The sequence below is a fragment of the Microcaecilia unicolor genome, chromosome 3 (genome assembly GCF_901765095.1).
Source record: "Microcaecilia unicolor chromosome 3, aMicUni1.1, whole genome shotgun sequence".
Lineage (NCBI taxonomy): Eukaryota > Metazoa > Chordata > Amphibia > Gymnophiona > Siphonopidae > Microcaecilia > Microcaecilia unicolor.
Genome location: NC_044033.1, coordinates 305123379 through 305144492, shown reverse-complemented (window position 1 = coordinate 305144492; position 21114 = coordinate 305123379). Strand labels below are relative to the sequence as shown.

General features: G+C 47.0%; 1 protein-coding gene across 1 annotated transcript in view; it reads right to left on the bottom strand.

The window, feature by feature from the left end:
• Positions 1-21114, bottom strand: part of SCN8A (sodium voltage-gated channel alpha subunit 8) — a 359538-nt gene that overhangs the window by 49399 nt on the left and 289025 nt on the right. The window contains exon 21 of the mRNA XM_030194998.1: positions 2028-2150. Within this exon, the coding sequence (XP_030050858.1) occupies positions 2028-2150 (123 nt within the window). The remainder of the gene's footprint in view (positions 1-2027; positions 2151-21114) is intronic.

Below are 21114 nucleotides of genomic sequence, written 5' to 3'. Positions count from 1 at the left end.
TTGTGCGTTAACCAGCAACCTTGTGATTAGAGATCAGAGAGGAAGTATTCTTGTTGCTATAACCAAAATTAAAATTTCTTAAAAGGAAAGCAACAATATAGCTGGGGAGAGATAATGCTTTATCTAGGCTACTGCATATTTATAAGATCCAGATTTTTAGGATCAAGTTCCCTCCCTCAAGCAACAGCAGGTGCAGTAATAAACAAAGCATCCATGGCGATACACTCTGGTCAGGCATAATGCTACACACCTAGGTGAAAACGGGATGCCCTGGGACAGGAAAGTGTTCAGAAATACCCCCTGAATCAGATTCAGAATTCTTGCTGGAAGTGTCTACTGGTGTACAAACCCACTTTCAATGTGTGTTAAATACATTGAACTGAAGTATACAGATTTGAGATTAGATGTCTTGCTAACACAAAACCCCTGATTTATTCCAATCTGAGGATTCAATCTTGAAATCCATTGAGGGATTTCTGTAATGAAGTACACTTATAAACCTTGAACAACCAATAGCATCAACCACTCGCTCCTTCTGGTTGTTGGTTGCAGCATGGTACAGCAAGTCAACATATAATTTTTCAACTGCTGTGGGAGGGGGCAGATAAATATACCTGGAGCAAAAGAGTGAGCATTCTTTCTTATGGCTTTATATTTCTTCAAATACGGCTGAAGAAATTTGGAAATTGCAAATGTAACTGTACATTTTCTATACTTAAAGCCAAACAACAAGGAACATGATACTATGAGGAAATAAACCTATGTCATAGTGACATGTTCCTTCATACCTAATACTCATAGTGGGACAATTTTTGAGGTGGTGAGGAGGAAAATGTATTTAAATCTGGAAATCAGAGCTAATTGTATAAAAACACGTCAACAATTCTTATTCTTTCATGTGGCAATGCAAATACTTTCACACTTTACAAGATCCAACAGAAGGCGTGTTGCGGCTTAAGTTTCAGGAAGCATTAGACTGGTTATGTTCAATGCTTTTTCTTGTGCTCTTGTTGCTATGGTGGCAGAAGAGATACCATAAAAGCATGGTTTGAAAAACAAAAACACAGGGGAGAGGGGAGGAAGTGGGAAAGGGAGAAAGCTCGGCTACTGGACAGGTTGCCGCAGTCTCTCTAGATGGACTGAGCTGAGAACGACAAGGTGCAAAAGCCGGCAAACATGAACCAGAACAGCACCACATCCAAATAATTTGTTTGGGGCTCTTCCAAAAAAAAAAAAAACCTGTGATCTGTGCCCACCACTTCCTGCTCTCTCCTTCGTGCCTAGGTGCTTTTTTTTCCCTGTGAGCATGAGTTCTCATATCTTCAGTAAGACAGATCCTGCCACACCTGAAATTTATCTATCTGCCCCTCTTCCAAAATTTCTCAACATCTCCCCTCCCCCTCTCTCCTTTTTAAATGCTGGACTACCCCAAGGCTGGTGTTGGCAGACCTGTAGAATCCCTATGGTTGATTCTGCTGGTGCTCAAGCAACACAGTTTTCCAGTTCCAATCCAATAATGGCTCCACTGATGGTGGCACCCACCAATTTGGCATTTGTAGGTTTTGCTGCCTGAACTTGAAAACATTCCCCAGTGCTTTTGTCATCATACATCTCTTTCCACTGCCCCTCCAAAACACCATCCACCATTGCTGCCTGGTTCAGATTCTTACAACTTTGCACCTGGTGATTCTCCTTAAGATTGACAGCAGCGAAATCCCTCTCCCAAATCAGCAGTAAGCCAGGCCAAATGAGCACAGCTCCACATATGGGCATGTAGCCTGGGGTTGATATCAAATGTAATGAGGCAGCTGAATGAGTCTCACTTTTCTAGAGAAAAGGATGTGAAGGTGGTGGTGGTGGTAGAGGCAGGGTAGAGAGGAAAGATAAATAAAAAGTGAGAGAGGGAAGGGGATCAAATTAGCAGCTGCATCATGATTTTTTTCTTTCCAATCCAGTTTGATCGGTTCTAGCATGCTTAAAACTGTTCCAGAGGCATGCAGAAGGATCAGCTGCTATAGGCATCTTACCCTCATCCCTTCAAACCGAGACAAGGCTCTTAGGGGTCTCAGAGCTCTTAGTGTCCTAAGGGATTTAATGGCACCTAGTTCCGAGTAGCCCAGCGCATTAGCTATAAGGCTGACTATAGAGACCTACATAGAAAAGCAAAAAAAATAAAAAATAAAAACAAAACACAAAAACAAAATAAAAAACAAAGAAGGTTCCAGACTGTTAGAAGATTAAGGCCTAACACTGACGAACACAGGAGGCCTCGAGGCCTAGACCCCGGCTGCCTGCACCACGAGACTCAAACCACCTGGAAGGAAATATATATATATAAGTTGAGAGAGGCAGAAGGCAAGCAGTAAAACCACAGGAAGGGGAGCAGTGAGTGAGAGAAAGGCAGAAACACAACACAGACAACATACGAAGGAGGCAGAGGAGGAGAAGGGGAGGTCTGTTGATGGAGGGGCCCAAACGGATGGCGGAAGAACCTTACCCTGGCCCTTCATAGTCTGTACGTTCCTGCTGCTCCCATTAAATTAAGCCAGACAAATTAAAGGTACCTATGAGAAAGAATACAGATGAATATACACTGCATTCGCCGTTCTTGGTTTCTGATGCTTGACTCTCGTTTCTGGGGCCGGTTTCCAAATTCATCGTTGCATTCTTTCCTGGTAGCTAACCATGTATCAATGACCTTTGGTACTCAAGAGGACCATGTTAATCACATCTTACACAGCAATGTTCAATGAACCATTTTTATTTTAACTTTAAAGCAGTATTTCAACACAGTGCACCAAAAAAAACCCAACCATGCTTAAGAGTCAGGTATAAATACATACAATTTCATACAATCTTAGCTTCTTAACCATTTCTGTGACTAATCCAGAGATCATATGACTGTAAATATTGTTTTAACTATTTGTCTTCTCAGAAAGCAATAGTTCAAGCATAAGGATGTGCATTTGTTAGAACCCATTCAGTTCATTAGCTCTACTTACAAAATTAGTGCAGACAAAATCAATTTAGTACACATTAACCCTTGACTCAACAGACATTAAGTCAATGTTTGAAACAAACCAAAAAATGTCCTAAAATTGTTGAAAGTCTTAAAATAACCCCAAATTAAAAAAAAAATATTTTTACATGCACATCCCTATTTGTGTGTCAAGTATGAATCGATTGAATGACATCAACAAATTATTTTTCTTGTATTTTGAGAATTTGGTCTATTAGGCAACAGGCACTTTATGCACTAGAAATATATTGAAGACCTGGATGTTCTGATAATTTTCTGTCAGTCACCGTTTTCCCACTATAGTGTAAATCTCAGCATGAAAATAGAATGGGTAAGTTTGTGGCTTCACCGTATGTAACACTTGTTGACCAGGAAAATCATATTAAGACCATGGGGGGGGGGGGGGGGGGGGACATTTTCAGCTCTCCTGCTTAGTTTACAGGCCTTCCAGTATTTGATATGGAGAAGTCCACAAGTAGACAATAAAAAGGAAACCCCCATGAACATTTCTTTTCAAAATTAACCTGTTTATCTTTGCTGCCAGGAGACTTTTTCTTGCATACTTCATAGGTGCAAAATAAAATCTCTACAGGTACATCTACTATATGCCTTTTCCCTGTGGGAGGTAGAGGAATTCCTATGCCTGTGGATAAATCCCTATTTGTCTGTGAAAATCCCTTTGAAAATTGCTTCATTAATCATGTCCTTGGATTGCTCAGAATGCCTGTGGCAGTGATGAGTCTAAAAGTCATACAGGATTTTGCCTGATTTATAATCCAGTGCTCTAACCATTAGGCCATTTCCTCTTCCAGTTTTTTGTAGTCTAGCCAAGGATCTGTTTCTCTCCACCACACTAGTAGAACACACAAGACCCTTAGAGCTTGTGTAAAATTCTTTACACAACTGAATTAAATTGATGATGCATTAAAAGTGAGCGGACAACAGAGGCCTCCATTCATAAAAGATAGCAGCCATTGACACAGAATGAAAAAAAAATCCTTTTGATAATAGGGCTTTCTGTGTTTTTGCTGCAAAGGTGTTTTGACATCACTGTTTTGAAAAGCTCCAAATATTTTACGCAGCTCTCAGATTTCTAACAAGGTTCTAACACTGCTGTTAAGGAGACTCATATTCCCTTACTAATGCCTCTGATTCTCCATGAGGTAGCATTTCAGGTTACCATGTAACCTGAAAGCGGTCTATGAACTAACCAACTTCCGGATACTACTAAAGACCCATCTCTTCGACAAGACTTATCACAAAGACCAAGTCATGTGAAACTCACACTTATACCTTGAATGTAAATCAATGCCTTCTGTTCTTTACTTTTATGCATTCCATTACCATTCAACACAAACCCTTCTGCAACTCCAAATGTTTAACCTCTTCTCATTTCCACTATCCATGACGTATTGTAAGCCACATTGAGCCTGCAAAGAGGTGGGATAATGTGGGATACAAATGCAATAAATAAATAAATATGGAAGAAAGGGAAAGGAATGAATATAAAAGGCACTGAATCTTTCTGGTCTGGTGCTCCCTTCTAGAAGGGACCAGTGATGGTAGAATCCAGGGGGATTGATCAGTGCTGACTAAGAACTGAGTTCAGTGAGTGTGTACCTACTAAATTTGGAGCCAGAGTTATCCACTCTCCCTTTACATTTTGATCTGGTATTTAAGCCTCTTGCTCTAAAAGTATTAACTGTCGACTGAGCTGGTTGGGATTACAATTTAAGTTAAACAGCAAAAGATTTCACTTTATGCTGATGATGTATTCTTGTATATGGCAAAATCCAATACATCTGCCCCATAATTATTGAGAATTATTAACAATGTAGATAAAATTTCAGAAAACAGAACTGATTATAAGTCTGAAACCTTTCCAACAGAAACTCAGAGGCATGCTCCCATATGTCTTTACGAATTCAAAATTACAGGTCTGAAATATTTAGATACAAAAATTGTCACAGCTGTTAAAGATCTTTGTAAAAATAGCTAACTATATTCCTATAATTAGAGCTACTGGTTTTAACAAATAAATATCGATAAAACACCACTGATGCAAAAAAATAAAACTTTGTTTACTGGATAAACACAGGAACAACACCACGTTCCTGAGTATGTTGTTACCCCTCCCATGGCTTGTCTTGTATCCTCCACTCAGTTTTTGTACCTTTGCTGCCCAAACAGCACCTACATGACACAAATGTATGTATTTGATTCTACTGGAAAAGATACCCAGCAACTGTAACTGTAGTACAAAAACACTGATAATCGCTAATAGCTTTGTGCCCTCAAAGAATGCCTAATTAGCTGAAAAAGAGATATTCAAATTTACAATTTATAAACACCTAAGAATGTAAGCCCTACCTATAATTCAATGGGTAAGGAATGATCTAAAAGTCTGGGGAGTTCTTCTGTTCCCTTGGACATGGTGAATAAAACAGTGCTGCTCACTTGTAACAAGTGTTTTCCATAGACAGCAGAACTGATAAGGCACACAAGTGGGTGATGTCATCCAATGGTGCTGGGACTCTAATGGTGCTGGGCTAGACCTGCTTGCCCATAGTCCAGAACTTAAAGTTCTGAGCATACACGGCCCTTCCCACATGTAGCAAGTCTCCTCTGCTACTCAGTTCAATGAAAGAAATTCTTGAGGACAAGTTCTTCAAATGAGTTAGTTTTGCATATACTATGACAGGAATGAACCTCTTTCCTAAGACAGGGCATGTACAGTATGACCTCCATTTCTGAAATTTACAGCTAACACTCATCATGGTACACGATTCACTGAGTAACTTATTTATTTATTCATACTTGTATCTCACAATTATCCAAAAATGACTTTCAGTTCAATGTGGCTTACATTTAAACAGTTGTTAGAGATTACATTGAGTCAATTACATTTACAAGGTTGTTTGATAGTGTGTTTTACAACGGATGGCAAGATAACTATTAGTGCGTATGGAACAGTCATTGGGTTTCTTGAGAAGATATGTCTTAGTTCATTTCTTAAATGAAAATATGTGTTACAATTAAAGGTTGTGCTGTGTATTATTGTTCCAGAATGATTAGTGCATTTTTTACTCATAGAATTTCCTGAAGAGGTAGGTCTTTAGGTCTTTTCTGAACTGGAGGTAGTTTGTGATGCTTCTTATCACTATAGGAATTCAGTTCCACCATTTTGAGCCCAGGTAGCTAAATCCCGCCATATAGGTGGACTTGTATAGTATGTTTTTTCAGTTGGGCAGGTGAAATAGTAGGTAACCTCTTGTTCCTGGGTTTGCATTTCTTGGTGATAATTTGATCATGTCAAATATGTAGTCCAGTGACATGCCAAACCATATTATGAATGGATTTCAGCTGAAAAACATGGAGCTTTAGCTAAGTTCAAAAAAATTTGGAAGACTTTACTTGAATATAGTATGCTACCCTACTAACTAGGTAAGCACTAAATTGACAATTTATATCTGACATTGTTCTATAACTACGACATGATAGTCATTATTAGATACGTTCTGAGCTTTTAGAATACTCATGAACTTTTTAGTTTTTTTTTTTGTTACTCTCTTGTTGAGTTAATATATGAAACATTTTCTGCTTCACTGTATATTGTTTCCTTGTTATTAATCTTATAAGAAATCAATTAAAAAATTTTAAACAGTAAAAAATATGAATATTCGGTACAGACCTAATATCTACAGTATATTGTACATGTGTGCCTGAGATGAAGGATTCAGCCCATGTGTAGTCTTCACCCTGCAGCAGCCACCACATTGAAATGATGTCTCAGCCTGCACCGGACCTTTTCCTCTGACCCATCCCATCCCCTTCTTATGCAACTTCCTGCTTTCAGAAGAGGGCAGGATGGGTCAGAAGCAAAGGCCTGGTGCAGGCCAAGGCAGCGTTTCAATCCAGCCGCAGCCTGCTGCTGCAGGGCAAAGATTTACTGAAGATCAAAAGGTAAACAGAAGTACATAAGTATTGCCATACTGGGAAAGTCCTAGGTCCATCAAGCCCAGCATCCTGTTTCCAACAGTGGCCAATCCAGGCCACAAATAACTGGCAAGATCCCAAAAAAGTACAAAACATTCTCATGGGCATAGTTTGGGGGGGGGGCAAGGGGGCAGTGCTCCCCCAAACGGCTTGCCACCGCCTGCATTGTCAAACGCCGATTCCGTCCAACCCCTCTCTTCCCCCCTCACTCCAGTGCTGCAGACTACAATCTTTCTGTGCTCCAGGCAGCATTAGCGATATATACACGCTGCCTTTGCACTGCCCCAGAAGCCTTTTCTCTGCAGCGTCCCTTGGTCCCACCTATGCAGGAACAGGAAGTTGAAGAGAAGGCTTTCAGGGCAGACCGAAGGCAGTGTGTATACATTGCTAACACTGCCGGGAGCACAGAAAGATTGAAAACTGCTGCGCCAGAGGATGAGGAAGGGATAACGATCCCAGTCCTTGAAGTGTGCTTGTGCGCAGGCGGGGGGGGGGGGGGGGGCACAGCCCGGACTGGGAGAGATGGGGCATAGCAGAGGGAAGGAGCAGGAAATGGATGGGACTGGGAGGGGTGATGTCATGTGAGCAGAGGGAAAGAGCAGAAGATGGATGGGACTGGGAAGGGTGGTGAGCAGAGAGAAGGAGCAGAAGATAGATGGGACTGGGAGGGGTGAGGCACAGCAGGGAAGGAGCTGGAGATGGATGGGACTGGAAGGGGTGGTGAGCAGAGGGAAGGAGCAAGAGATGGATGGGACTGGGAGAGGTGGGGCATAGCAGAGGGAAAGAGCAGAAAATAGATGGGACTGGGAAGGGTGGTGAGCAGAGGGAAGGAGCAGAAGATAGATGGGACTGGGAGGGGTGAGGCACAGCAGAGGGAAGGAGCTGGAGATGGATGGGACTGGAAGGGGTGGTGAGCAGAGGGAAGGAGCAGGAGATGGATGGGACTGGGAGGGGTGGTGAGCAGAGGGAAGGAGCAAGAGATGGATCAGACTGGGAGAGGTGAGGCACAGCAGAGGGAAGGAGCAGGAGATGGATGGGACTGGGAGGGGTGGTGAGCAGAGGGAAGGAGCAAGAGATGGATGAGACTGGGAGAGGTGGGGCACAGCAGAGGGATGGAGCAGGAGATGAATGAGACTGGGAGAGGTGGGGCACAGCAGAGGGATGGAGCAGGAGATGGATGAGACTAGGAGGAGTGGTGAGCAGAGAGAAGGAGCAGAAGATGAATGGGACTGGGAGAGGTGGGACACAGCAGAGGGAAGGAGCAGGAGATGGATGAGACTGGGAAGAGTGGTGAGCAGAGGGAAGGAGCAGAAGATGGATGGGTCTGGCCGGGAAGAGTGGTGAGCAGAGGGAAGGAGAAGAAGATGGATGGGACTGGGATAGGTGGGGCACAGCAGAGGGAAGGAGCAGGAGATGGGTGAGACTGGATGGGAAGAGTGGTGAGCAGAGGAAAGCAGCAGAAGATGGATGGAAGTGGGAGAGGTGGGACACAGCAGAGGGAAGGAGCAGGAGATGGATGGGACTGGGGGGTGGTGAGCAGAGGGAAGGAGCAGGAGATGGATGGGACTGGCTGGGAAGAGTGGTGAGCAGAGAGAAGGAGCAGAAGATGGATGATGAGCAGATGGAAGGAGAAGAAGATGGATGGGACTGGCTGGGAAGAGTGGTGAGCAGAGGGAAGGAGCAGAAGATGGATGGGACTGGCCGGGAAGAGTGGTGAGCAGAGGGAAGGAGAAGAAGATGGATGGGACTGGGAGAGGTGGGGCACATCAGAGGGAAGGAGCAGGAGATGGATGAGACTGGGAAGAGTGGTGAGCAGAGGGAAGGAGCAGAAGATGGATGGGACTGACTGGGAAGAGTGGTGAGCAGAGGAAAGCAGCAGAAGATGGATGGGACTGGGAGAGGTGGGACACAGCAGAGGGAAGGAGCAGGAGATGGATTGGACTGGGGGGTGGTGAGCAGAGGGAAGGAGCAGGAGATGGATGGGACTGGCTGGGAAGAGTGGTGAGCAGAGGGAAGGAGCAGAAGATGGATGGGACTGGGAGGGGTGAGGCACAGCAGAGGGAAGGAGCTGGAGATGGATGGGACTGGGAGGGGTGGTGAGCAGAGGGAAGGAGCAGGAGATGGATGAGACTGGGAGAGGTGGGGCACAGCAGAGGGATGGAGCAGGAGATGGATGAGACTAGGAGGGGTGGTGAGCAGAGGGAAGGAGCAGAAGATGGATGATGAACAGATGGAAGGAGAAGAAGAAGATGGATGGGACTGGCTGGGAAGAGTGGTGAGCAGAGGGAAGGAGAAGAAGATGGATGGGACTGGCCGGGAAGAGTGGTGAGCAGAGGGAAGGAGAAGAAGATGGATGGGACTGGCCGGGAAGAGTGGTGAGCAGAGGGAAGGAGAAGAAGATGGATGGGACTGGGATAGGTGGGGCACAGCAGAGGGAAGGAACAGGAGATGGGTGAGACTGGCTGAGAAGAGTGGTGAGCAGAGGAAAGCAGCAGAAGATGGATGGAAGTGGGAGAGGTGGGACACAGCAGAGGGAAGGAGCAGGAGATGGATGGGACTGGGGGGTGGTGAGCAGAGGGAAGGAGCAGGAGATGGATGGGACTGGCTGGGAAGAGTGGTGAACAGAGGGAAGGAGCAGAAGATGGATGATGAGCAGATGGAAGGAGAAGAAGATGGATGGGACTGGCTGGGAAGAGTGGTGAGCAGAGGGAAGGAGCAGAAGATGGATGGAACTGGCCGGGAAGAGTGGTGAGCAGAGGGAAGGAGAAGAAGATGGATGGGACTGGCCGGGAAGAGTGGTGAGCAGAGGGAAGGAGAAGAAGATGGATGGGACTGAGAGAGGTGGGGCACAGCAGAGGGAAGGAGCAGGAGATGGATGAGACTGGGAAGAGTGGTGAGCAGAGGGAAGGAGCAGAAGATGGATGGGACTGGCTGGGAAGAGTGGTGAGCAGAGGAAAGCAGCAGAAGATGGATGGGACTGGGAGAGGTGGGACACAGCAGAGGGAAGGAGCAGGAGATGGATTGGACTGGGGGGTGGTAAGCAGAGGGAAGGAGCAGGAGATGGATGGGACTGGCTGGGAAGAGTGGTGAGCAGAGGGAAGGAGCAGAAGATGGATGGGACTGGGAGGGTGAGGCACAGCAGAGGGAAGGAGCTGGAGATGGATGGGACTGGAAGGGGTGGTGAGCAGAGGGAAGGAGATGGATGGGACTGGGAGGGGTGGTGAGCAGAGGGAAGGAGCAGCAGATGGATGAGACTGGGAGAGGTGGGGCACAGCAGAGGGATGAGCAGGAGATGGATGAGACTAGGAGGGGTGGTGAGCAGAGGGAAGGAGCAGAAGATGGATGGGACTGGGAGAGGTGGGACACAGCAGAGGGAAGGAGCAGGAGATGGATGAGACTGGGAAGAGTGGTGAGCAGAGGGAAGGAGCAGAAGATGGATGGGACTGGCGGGGAAGAGTGGTGAGCAGAGGGAAGGAGAAGAAGATGGATGATGAACAGATGGAAGGAGAAGAAGATGGATGGGACTGGGAGAGGTGGGAAACAGCAAAGGGAAGGAGCAGGAGATGGATGGGACTGGGAGGGGTGGTGAGCAGAGGGAAGGAGCAGGAGATGGATGGGACTGGGAGAGGTGAGGCACAGCAGAGGGAAGGAGCAGGAGATGGATGGGACTGGGAGGGGTGGTGAGCAGAGGGAAGGAGCAGGAGATGGATGAGACTGGGAGAGGTGGGGCACAGCAGAGGATTGGAGCAGGAGATGGATGAGACTAGGAGTGGTGGTGAGCAGAGGGAAGGAGCAGAAGATGAATGGGACTGGCGGGGAAGAGTGGTGAGCAGAGGGAAGGAGAAGAAGATGGATGATGAACAGATGGAAGGAGAAGAAGATGGATGGGACTGGCCGGGAAGAGTGGTGAGCAGAGGGAAGGAGAAGAAGATGGATGGGACTGGGATAGGTGGGGCACAGCAGAGGGAAGGAGCAAGAGATGGGTGAGACTGGCTGAGAAGAGTGGTGAGCAGAGGAAAGCAGCAGAAGATGGATGGGACTGGGAGAGGTGGGGCACAGCAGAGGGAAGGAGCAGGAGATGGATGAGACTGGGAAGAGTGGTGAGCAGAGGGAAGGAGCAGAAGATGGATGGGACTGACTGGGAAAAGTGGTGAGCAGAGGAAAGCAGCAGAAGATGGATGGGACTGGGAGAGGTGGGACACAGCAGAGGGAAGGAGCAGGAGATGGATTGGACTGGGGGGGGGGTGGTGAGCAGAGGGAAGGAGCAGGAGATGTATGGGACTGGCTGGGAAGAGTGGTGAGCAGAGGGAAGGGGCAGAAGATGGATGGGACTGGCCGGGAAGAGTGGTGAGCAGAGGGAAGGAGAAGATGGATGGGACTGGCTGGTAAGAGAGGTGAGCAGAGAGAAGGAGAAGAAGATGGATGGGACTGGGAGAGGTGGGGCACAGCAGAGGGAAGGAGCAGGAGATGGATGAGACTGGGAAGAGTGGTAAGCAGAGGGCAGGAGCAGAAGATGGATGGGACTGACTGGGAAGAGTGGTGAGCAGAGGAAAGCAGCAGAAGATGGATGGGACTGGGAGAGGTGGGACACAGCAAAGGGAAGCAGGAGATGTATGGGAATGGGAGGGGTGATGAGCAGAGGAAAGGAGCAGGAGATGGATGGGACTGGCTGGGAAGAGTGGTGAGCAGAGGGAAGGAGCAGAAGATGGATGGGACTGGCTGGGAAGAGTGGTGAGCAGAGGGAAGGAGCAGAAGATGGATGGGACTGGCTGGGAAGAGAGGTGAGCAGAGGGAAGGAGAAGAAGATGGATGGGACTGGGAGAGGTGCGGCACAGCAGAGGGAAGGAGCAGGAGATGGATGAGACTGGGAAGAGTGGTGAGCAGAGGGAAGGAGCAGAAGATGGATGGGACTGACTGGGAAGAGTGGTGAGCAGAGGAAAGCAGCAGAAGATGGATGGGACTGGGAGAGGTGGGACCCAGCGGAGGGAAGGAGCAGGAGATGGATTGGACTGGGGGGTGGTGAGCAGAGGGAAGGAGCAGGAGATGGTTGGGACTGGCTGGGAAGAGGGGTGAGCAGAGGGAAGGAGCAGAAGATGGATGGGACTGGCCGGGAAGAGTGGTGAGCAGAGGGGAAGGAGAAGAAGATGGATGGGACTGGGAGAGGTGGGGCACAACAGAGGGAAGGAGCAGGAGATGGATGAGACTGGGAAGAGTGGTGAGCAGAGGGAAGGAGCAGAAGATGGATGGGACTGGCTGGGAAGAGTGGTGAGCAGAGGGAAGGAGAAGAAGATGGATGGGACTGGGAGAGGTGGGAAACAGCAAAGGGAAGGAGCAGGAGATGGATGGGACTGGGAGGGGTGGTGAGCAGAGGGAAGGAGCAGGAGATGGATGGGACTGGGAGAGGTGAGGCACAGCAGAGGGAAGGAGCAGGAGATGGATGGGACTGGGAGGGGTGGTGAGCAGAGGGAAGGAGCAGGAGATGGATGAGACTGGGAGAGGTGGGGCACAGCAGAGGGATGGAGCAGGAGATGGATGAGACTAGGAGTGGTGGTGAGCAGAGGGAAGGAGCAGAAGATGAATGGGACTGGGAGAGGTGGGACACAGGAGAGGGAAGGAGCAGATGGATGGGACTGGGAGGGGTGGTGAGCAGAGGGAAGGAGCAGGAGATGGATGGGACTGGGAGAGGTGGGGCACAGGAGAGGGAAGGAGCAGGAGATGGATGTGACTGGGGAGTGGGAGAGGGGAAGAAGCAGGATGTGAAATGAGGGATATGAGAAAAAGGGCAAGAAAAAGGGATGATGTGGGAAAAGGTTGGGACATAATGTGGATGACCTGGGAGACTGGAGAGAGGATAAGAGACATTGAAAAGGGATTGGGGTACCGGTGAGGGGTATAGGAGAAGGGGATAAGTCTCTGAAGGGTGTTGAGTTAGGGAAGAAAGGGGTTAAAAAGGTGGAAGGGCGTAATCGAACGGGGCGCCCAAGTTTTCCTGAGGACGTCCTCGCAGGACGTCCCCGCAAAGGGGCGGGGAAACCCGTATTATCGAACCAAGATGGGCGTCCATCTTTCATTTTGCTAATACAGTCGGAGACACCCAAATCTCAACATTTAGGTCGACCTTAGAGATGGTCGTCCCGAATTTTAGGCGATAATGGAAACTGAGGACACCCATCTCAGAAACGAACAAATCCAAGCCATTTGGTCGTGGGAGGAGCCAGCATTATAGTGCACTGGTCCCCCTCACATGCCAGGACACCAACCGGGCACCCAAGGGGCACTGCAGTGGACTTCATAAATTGCTCCCAGGTACATAGCTCCCTTACCGAGTGTGTGAAGCCCCCCAACCCCCCCCAAAACCCACTACCCCCAACTGTACACCACTACCATAATCCTTACGGGTGAAGGGGGCACCTAGATGTGGGTACAGTGGGTTTGTGGTGGGCATTGGAGGGCTCGCTGTCTCCTCCACAAACTTAACAGGTAGGGGGGTATGGGCCTGGGTCCACCTGTCTGAAGTGAACTGCATCCACTAAAACTGCATACTGCTGTCATGGAGCTGGGTATGATATTTGAGGCTGGCATAGAGGCTGGGAAAATATTTAAAAACATTTTTTTTAGGGTGGGAGGGGGTTAGTGACCACTGGGGGAGTAAGGGGAGGTCATCCCTGATTCCCTCTGGTGGTCATCTGGTCATTTAGAGCACATTTTTGTGGCTTGGTCGTAAAAAAAAAAGGACCAAGTAAAGTCAGCCAAGTGTTCGTCAGGGACGCCCTTCTTTTTACCATTATCGGCCGAGGACGCCCATGTGTTAAGCACGCCCCAGTAGCGCCTTCGCTTGCTTCCGACATGCCCCCATGAACTTTGGTCGTCCCTGTGACGGAAAGCAGTTGAGGATGCCCAAAACCGGCTTTCGATTATGCCAATTTGGGCGACCCTGGGAGAAGGACGCCCATCTCCCGATTTGTGTTGAAAGATGAGTGCCCTTCTCTTTCGAAAATAAGCCTGGTGGTGAGTTATTGGGCATGGGGTATTAGGTAACAGGCAGAAGAGTGGTCTTAGAGGCAAGGGAAGGAAGGAGAGACTTGGATGGAGCTGGGACTGATAGGGTGATGAGATGCAGTGGAGGGTAGATGAGGGCAAAGGGAGTGAGTACAGAGTATGGGAATGGGGGACAAATCAAGTGGGTGAAAGATGGGGGAGGAATTTAGGAGACTGGGTAAGGGAGAGACAGAGGGGGGAATGGGAGTGCTGGAGAGGGAATGAGAGGGAGAAGGTCAAAGCCAGTAGATAGATGGATACTAAGGACAAAAGAGTGAGAGAAAAGTGTGTGTGTGTGTGTGGGGGGGGGGGGGGGGGCGTAAAATGAAAGACCAGTGACAGACAGATGCAGAGAAGGACAGGAAGAAGACAAGAGAAGAGTGAAGAAATGGAAAAGTCAACCTGGAAAAGAATTTAGGAGAAGACTGATACATGGAAAGTGGAAAAGACACTGGGACCAGACCAACTAGAAAAATTGAATGCTCAGACAACAAAGTTAGAAAAGAAAACATTCTGTTTATTTAATGCTTTTTAAGTACTAAGATTAGTACTGCTGTGTGAAATGTACATTTTTTTCTATAGTTGTATTTTGTACAGGAGAAAATACATTTCTGTCTCTCTTTTACCAGTATTTGCACTGCTTACAGAGTCTGGCTTTCTTGAAGAGATCTATAGTGTATTTCAGTGTTTGTGGCCATGTTTTTTGTGGTTCTCTATTTTGTATCACATGAGGGTCTGCCCATGTTCTGCATATGTGACTGGCGTAATGGATTCTGCTAGCATGTAGTGTTTGTGTAGGAGCGTGTCCAGCTTGTTACAGTTTTCCAGTAACAGGTATATTTGTGCTCTAGGGTCCAGTGTAAAATTTATAGCACTGTCTTTTCATAGGTGGGTTAAAACTGTTTTCTGTATAGGTTTTGAGTGTCTTTTTGTAGGGTTTTGTGTTATTTCATAAAGTGTCTGGCCCTATTGCTTTTGATATGCTAGCTTCATATTCAGCATTTTAGTCTGGTGCGTGTGTGTTTTTGTTGTTTGTATTAATAACCATAATGAATATGTATGAGATGTATATATGCAAATGATATGCAAATATGCCAAGCCACACTCTTTGCCCCCCCCCCCCAAATGAAACAGTCAAACTACGCCCATGAACATTCTATACTGCTTATCCCAGAAATAGTGGGTTTTCCCCAAGTCCATTTAATAATGGTCTATGGACTTTTTCTTTAGGAAGCCATCCAAACCTTTTATAAATTCTGCTAAGCTAAATGCCTATACCACATTCTCTGACAACAAATTCCAGAGTTTAATTACATGTTGACTTTGTCTCATTAACCCATGCTTTTGAATATGCTCTGTAATTTTGTTCTTTCAAATAGTCTCTACCATTTTGCCCAGCACCGACATCAGACTCAACTGTCTATAATTTCCCAGATCTCCTTTGGAATCTTTTAAAAAAATCGGCGTTACATTGGCCACCCTCCAATCTTCCGGGACCATGCTCGATTTTAAGGATAAATTACATATTACTACAAGTTCATTTTTCAGTTCTATCAGTACTCTTGGATGAATACCATCTGGTCCAGGAGATTTGCCCCATTACATCCTCCAGGTTTACAGAGAATTCATTAAGTTTCTTTGACTCGTCAGCTTCTGGCACCGGTATCCCACCCACATCTTCCTTGGTGAAGACCGTAGCAAAGAATTCATTTAATCTCTCCAATACAACTTTGTCTTCCCTGATCGCCCCTTTTACTCCTCGGTCATCTAGCAGTCCAATCGATTCTTTTGCAGGCTTCCTGCTTTTAATATACCTAAAAAATTTTTTTACTATGTGTTTTGGCCTCCAACGCAATCTTTTTTTCGAAGTCCCTCTTAGCCTTCCATATCAGCGCTTTGCATTTGACTTGACATTCGTTATTTATTTATTTAGATCATTTATACCCTGCTTTATACCACACAAGCAGCCTCTAAGCGGCTTACAATGAACTAAAGAAGCAAATACATTGTCAGAAGAGAGGGTAGAGGGAACAGGGAAAGAAAGGCTAGGGCTTTTCAGCTTGGAGAAGAGACGGCTGAGGGGAGATATGATAGAAGTGTATAAAATAATGAGTGGAATGGATCGGGTGGATGTGAAGCGACTGTTCACGCTATCCAAAAATAATAGGACTAGAGGGCATGAGTTGAAGCTACAGTGTGGTAAATTTAAAACGAATCGGAGAAAATTTTTCTTCACCCAACGTGTAATTAGACTCTGGAATTCGTTGCCGGAGAACGTGGTACGGGCGGTTAGCTTGACGGAGTTTAAAAAGGGGTTAGATAGATTCCTAAAGGACAAGTCCATAGACCGCTATTAAATGGACTTGGAAAAATTCCGCATTTTTAGGTATAACTTGTCTGGAATGTTTTTACGTTTGGGGAGCGTGCCAGGTGCCCTTGACCTGGATTGGCCACTGTCGGTGACAGGATGCTGGGCTAGATGGACCTTTGGTCTTTCCCAGTATGGCACTACTTATGTACTTATGTACTTATGTACTTATGAAGTGAGATACAATAAGAAGTAAGGAGGCAAGGAAAGGAAAACAAAAAGAAGAGAAGGAGGGAGTCCAAAAGCAGGTCTTCACTTGCTGTGACTCATTAAAGCAGGTAGACAGATCCTGTTGACAGGCCAGGAATGCGGGCGGAGGCCAACGGCTGTCGAACGGCGAACCAGGAGAAAACAGGGCTCCCTCGGCACGCAGCACTCCCCAGGCAGAGTAGATGACCAGCAGCCAACACCAAGGACGACCATATAGGCACCTGGGGAGTGTGGATCAACAGACATACAGGCTCCCAGTAGTGCTCTGAACCGGACTCCGCGCACTGGCATGATCGATGCAATCGGGTTCCCCGCTGATTCACTGATACGCAGGAGATGAAGCAGCAGCAAACAGCCTTGAACTTTCAAGCCAATGTCCCAGTTAGCCAACAATCTGCACTGCTGGAGAGAACCAGCAAGGGGCCCCTGTGTACAGAGCAAAGGACCCTCTCGACTAAGCCATAATGGCCCTTTCATGCTGCCTGTTCTTCCAGCTGAAGATGGAAAGTCCATTGAACAGGCAAGCATGGGAAGCGGGACAACCCCCGAAGAACAGCTGGTAAGGGGGATGCCGGCGAACCCTGCTCCTCCCCTGCAAGAAGGCGGAGAAGAGAGCCGCTCTGCTGAGCGACAGCAACGGAGAGGGAGTGGTTCGGATGCACACAGGCTCCCCACAGAGATGAGGACACCGCAGCCCAGTACATCACAAGGCAGTAGGCCGCGGAGAACCGACGGTTGAGCCGCAAGCACAACGGCAACAGGCGAACCGGACATGGATGGGCAAATGGTCAGGTATACAAAGCAATCCGGTCTAGGAGAGGGTATGTGCCAGTTAGAGTAAGCCCAACTCCGCGTTTAAATGCAAAATTATCTCCACGTATACACGGAGCCGCCGGTTTCCCATCCGTTACTGGCGGCCATCTTGGTAATGCTGTTTCTTATTATTTTCAGTCAGTTCCTTCTTCCATTTTCTGAAGGATTTTCTTTTAGCTCTAATAGCTTCCTTCACCTCACTTTTTAAGCATGCCAGCTGTCGTTTGGTCTTCCGTCCTCCTTTTTTAATACGCGGAATATATTTGGCCTGGGCTTCCAGGATGGTGTTTTTGAACAGCATCCACGCCTGATGTAAATTTTTGACCCTCGCATCCGCTCCTCTAAGTTTTTTTTCACCGTTCTTCTCATTTTATCATTGTCTCCTTTTTGAAAGTTAAACGCTAACTTATTTGATTTCCTATCCAGCTTATAATCGAACGAGAAAAACGCCCAAGTTCCGACCTAAATCGGGAGATGGACGTTTATCTCACAAAAACGAATAAAGCGGTATAATCGAAAGCCGATTTTTGGGCGTTTTCAACTGCACTCCGTCGCGGATGCGGACAAAGTTTATGGGGGCGTGTCAGAGGTGTGGCGAAGGCGGAACTGGGGCGTGGTTATCTGCCGAACAAAGATGGGCGCATTTCAGCGATAATGGAAAAAAAGTATGCGTTTTTAGCTAGAATTTAGGACACTTTTCCTGGACCCTGTTTTTTCACGAATAAGGCCCCAAAAAGTGCCCTAAATGACCAGATGACCACTGGAGGGAATCGGGGATGACCTCCCCCGACTCCCCCAGTGGTACCTAACCCCCTCCCACCACAAAAAAATGATGTTTCACACATTTTTATTTTCACCCTCAAATGTCATACCCAGCTCCCTGGCAGCAGTATGCAGGTCACTGGAGGAGTTGTTAGGGGGTGCAGTGGACTTCAGGCAGGTGGACCCAGGCCCATCCCCCCCTACCTGTTACAATTGTGCTGCTTAATGCTTATTAGTCGTCCAACCCCCCCAAACCCACTGTACCCACATGTAGGTGCCCCCCTTCACCCCTTAGGGCTATAGTAATGGTGTAGACTTGTGGGCAGTGGGTTTTGAGGGGGATTTGGGGGGCTCAACACACAAGGGAAGGGTGCTATGCACCTGGGAGCTCTTTTACCTTTTGTTCTGTTTTTGTAAAAGTGCCCCCTAGGGTGCCTGGTTGGTGTCCTGGCATGTTAGGGGGACCAGTGCACTACGACTCCTGGCCCCTCCCACGAACAAATGCCTTGGATTTATTCGTTTGTGAGCTGGGCGATTTCATTGTCCATTATCGCTGAAAAGCAAAAACGCCCAGCTCACAACTTGGCGAATAAAACATGGACGTCTAATTTTTTCGAAAATACGCTTGGGTCCGCCCCTTCACGGACCCGTTCTCGGAGATAAGCGCCCATGGAGATAGGCGTTTCTGTTCGATTATGCCCCTCTATGTATACTTACTTCAAAGCTAATATCAAATCCGATCATATTATGATCACTGTTATCAAGCGGCCCCAGCACCATTACCTCCCGCATCAGATCATGCACTCCACTAAGGTCTAGGTCTAGAATTTTTCCTTCTCTCTTCGGCTCCTGTACCAGCTGCTCCATAAAGCTGTCCTTGATTTAATCAAGGAATTTTACCTCCATAGCATGCCCCGATGTGTCAATATCGGGGTAATTGAAATCACCCATTATTATTGTGTTGCCCAGTTTGTTTGTGTCCCTAATTTCCTTTAACATTTCTGCATGCGTCTGTTCATCCTGGCTAGGCGGACGGTAGTACACTCCTATCACTATCCTTTTCCCATTTACACATGGAATTTTAATCCACAGTGATTCCAAGCAGTGTTTTGTTTCCTGCAGAATTTTCAATCTATTTGACTCAAGGCTCTCCTTAATATACCAAGCTACCCCTCCACCCATTCGATCCACCCTATCACTACGATATAATTTGTACCCCCCGTATGACAGTGTCCCACTGGTTATCCTCCTTCCACCAGGTTTGAGAGATGCCTATTGTCAGGATTCCTGGAAGTCAAAATTATTGCTGGACATACTTACATTAATATTAAACCAGCTTCTGACCTCTGAGAACTTACCCCTCCCTCAGGAACCACTGAGGATGGCAAAATGGACCAAATGGTGCTCAGAGAGGCCTGCTAGCCCTGTGTTTAATTGCTCTTGATCAGCAGAGCTCTCTTTGAGAACAAAGGAGGCCAGACATAGAGGCTCCATGACTAGTAACTTCAAAAAGGACAACCTGGGAAATTGCTCACCTCTCCTGGCTTCAAAGAAAGCAAACGGAGTTTTGGATAAGCTTTATGATCCCTTTGTTTGGAGGTATAAAAACAGAGCACATGGTGCTTGGGGGCAGGTCCCCCCCTTCTCACTGTCCAGGGCACTGCTCTCTGTCAGGGGGCATCTCTGCTCTCTCTCCCTGCAAGCAGAGCACACCGGGCTCTGCATGCACTACTTCTCTCTCTCTCTCTCTCTCTGTCTTTCCCCCTGCACACATATATACCTCTTGCAGCACAACCCCAAGGCTTCTCTTCTCCTCTGAACCAACACCCTATCCTTTCTTTCTCTTACTCTAAACATACACCCAGAGATAGCCTTGTACCCTTTTACCTGTACCAAGCGCTGTAAGCCTATATATATCTGCAAAAATATAATATACTTTATATATATCCAAGCCTGTGTGGACTGTGTATTCTTTGAGAACCCACTGCCTCTGAGAACTGGACCTGGGACCAACCCTAGACAACGATTGCTGACATTTGGGGAGCTCGTCTCGGTTTCGCTAAGAGGATCTCCAGCTGGGTAAGTAAGACATTGTTTTGCTTTCTGCATGTTTGCATATGTACTTCTAAGCTTGTTAAGGGGATTGAAAGTTGAAGTAATTTAATGCTGTGTTTGGGGCTGCTCAGAAAAGACTGATAGATCTTCCAACTTTATTGGAAGGGGTACCAAGTGAAACAGTCCCACATTTTTAAACACTACATATCTGTCTTTGGTAATCACCCAATTTACTGTCACTTTGAACTATTTTTCTATTCGGCCAGTCTCTTGGTGAAAGTCAGCTCTGCCTGACAGGAACCGACAGTGGGCATACTTAATCTTTTAACACCTGCCTATAATCTATATTCATACTGCACTGTCTCTCCAGTCCCTCTGCTTTATAAAGAGGGCCTTTCCAAATCCAAAAAGCTATACAGAGCTAGTTCCATTTATGTATATCTATAAAGAAACTAGCCAGGCCCCGGCATAGGAGCCAACTTTTCAAAATTATTGGGGGTGCTAAGTCCAATGGAAATAACCCTTCCCTGGACACATCCAAGGAATTTTCTTAATATTGGGGGTGCTCAAGCACCCACAGCACCCACAGAGTCGGCTCCAATGGGCCCCGGTACCAATAAAAAGTATTTTTCAGCAGCCTCAACCATGGACACTTTTGATCTTAAAGAACTAAAGGTTATGGTACAGACTTATTGTAACAAAAAGGGAGGCCCATTTGAAGGGGAATTCCCAGAGGATTCCTGGTATAACATTCAAAAACAAATGGTACGCCATTCCCAAGAGTTCAAAAAGAAAACTAATAAACTGAAATGCCTTTTTATACAAGGCCTGTGTAAGGGGCTCATTACTTTGA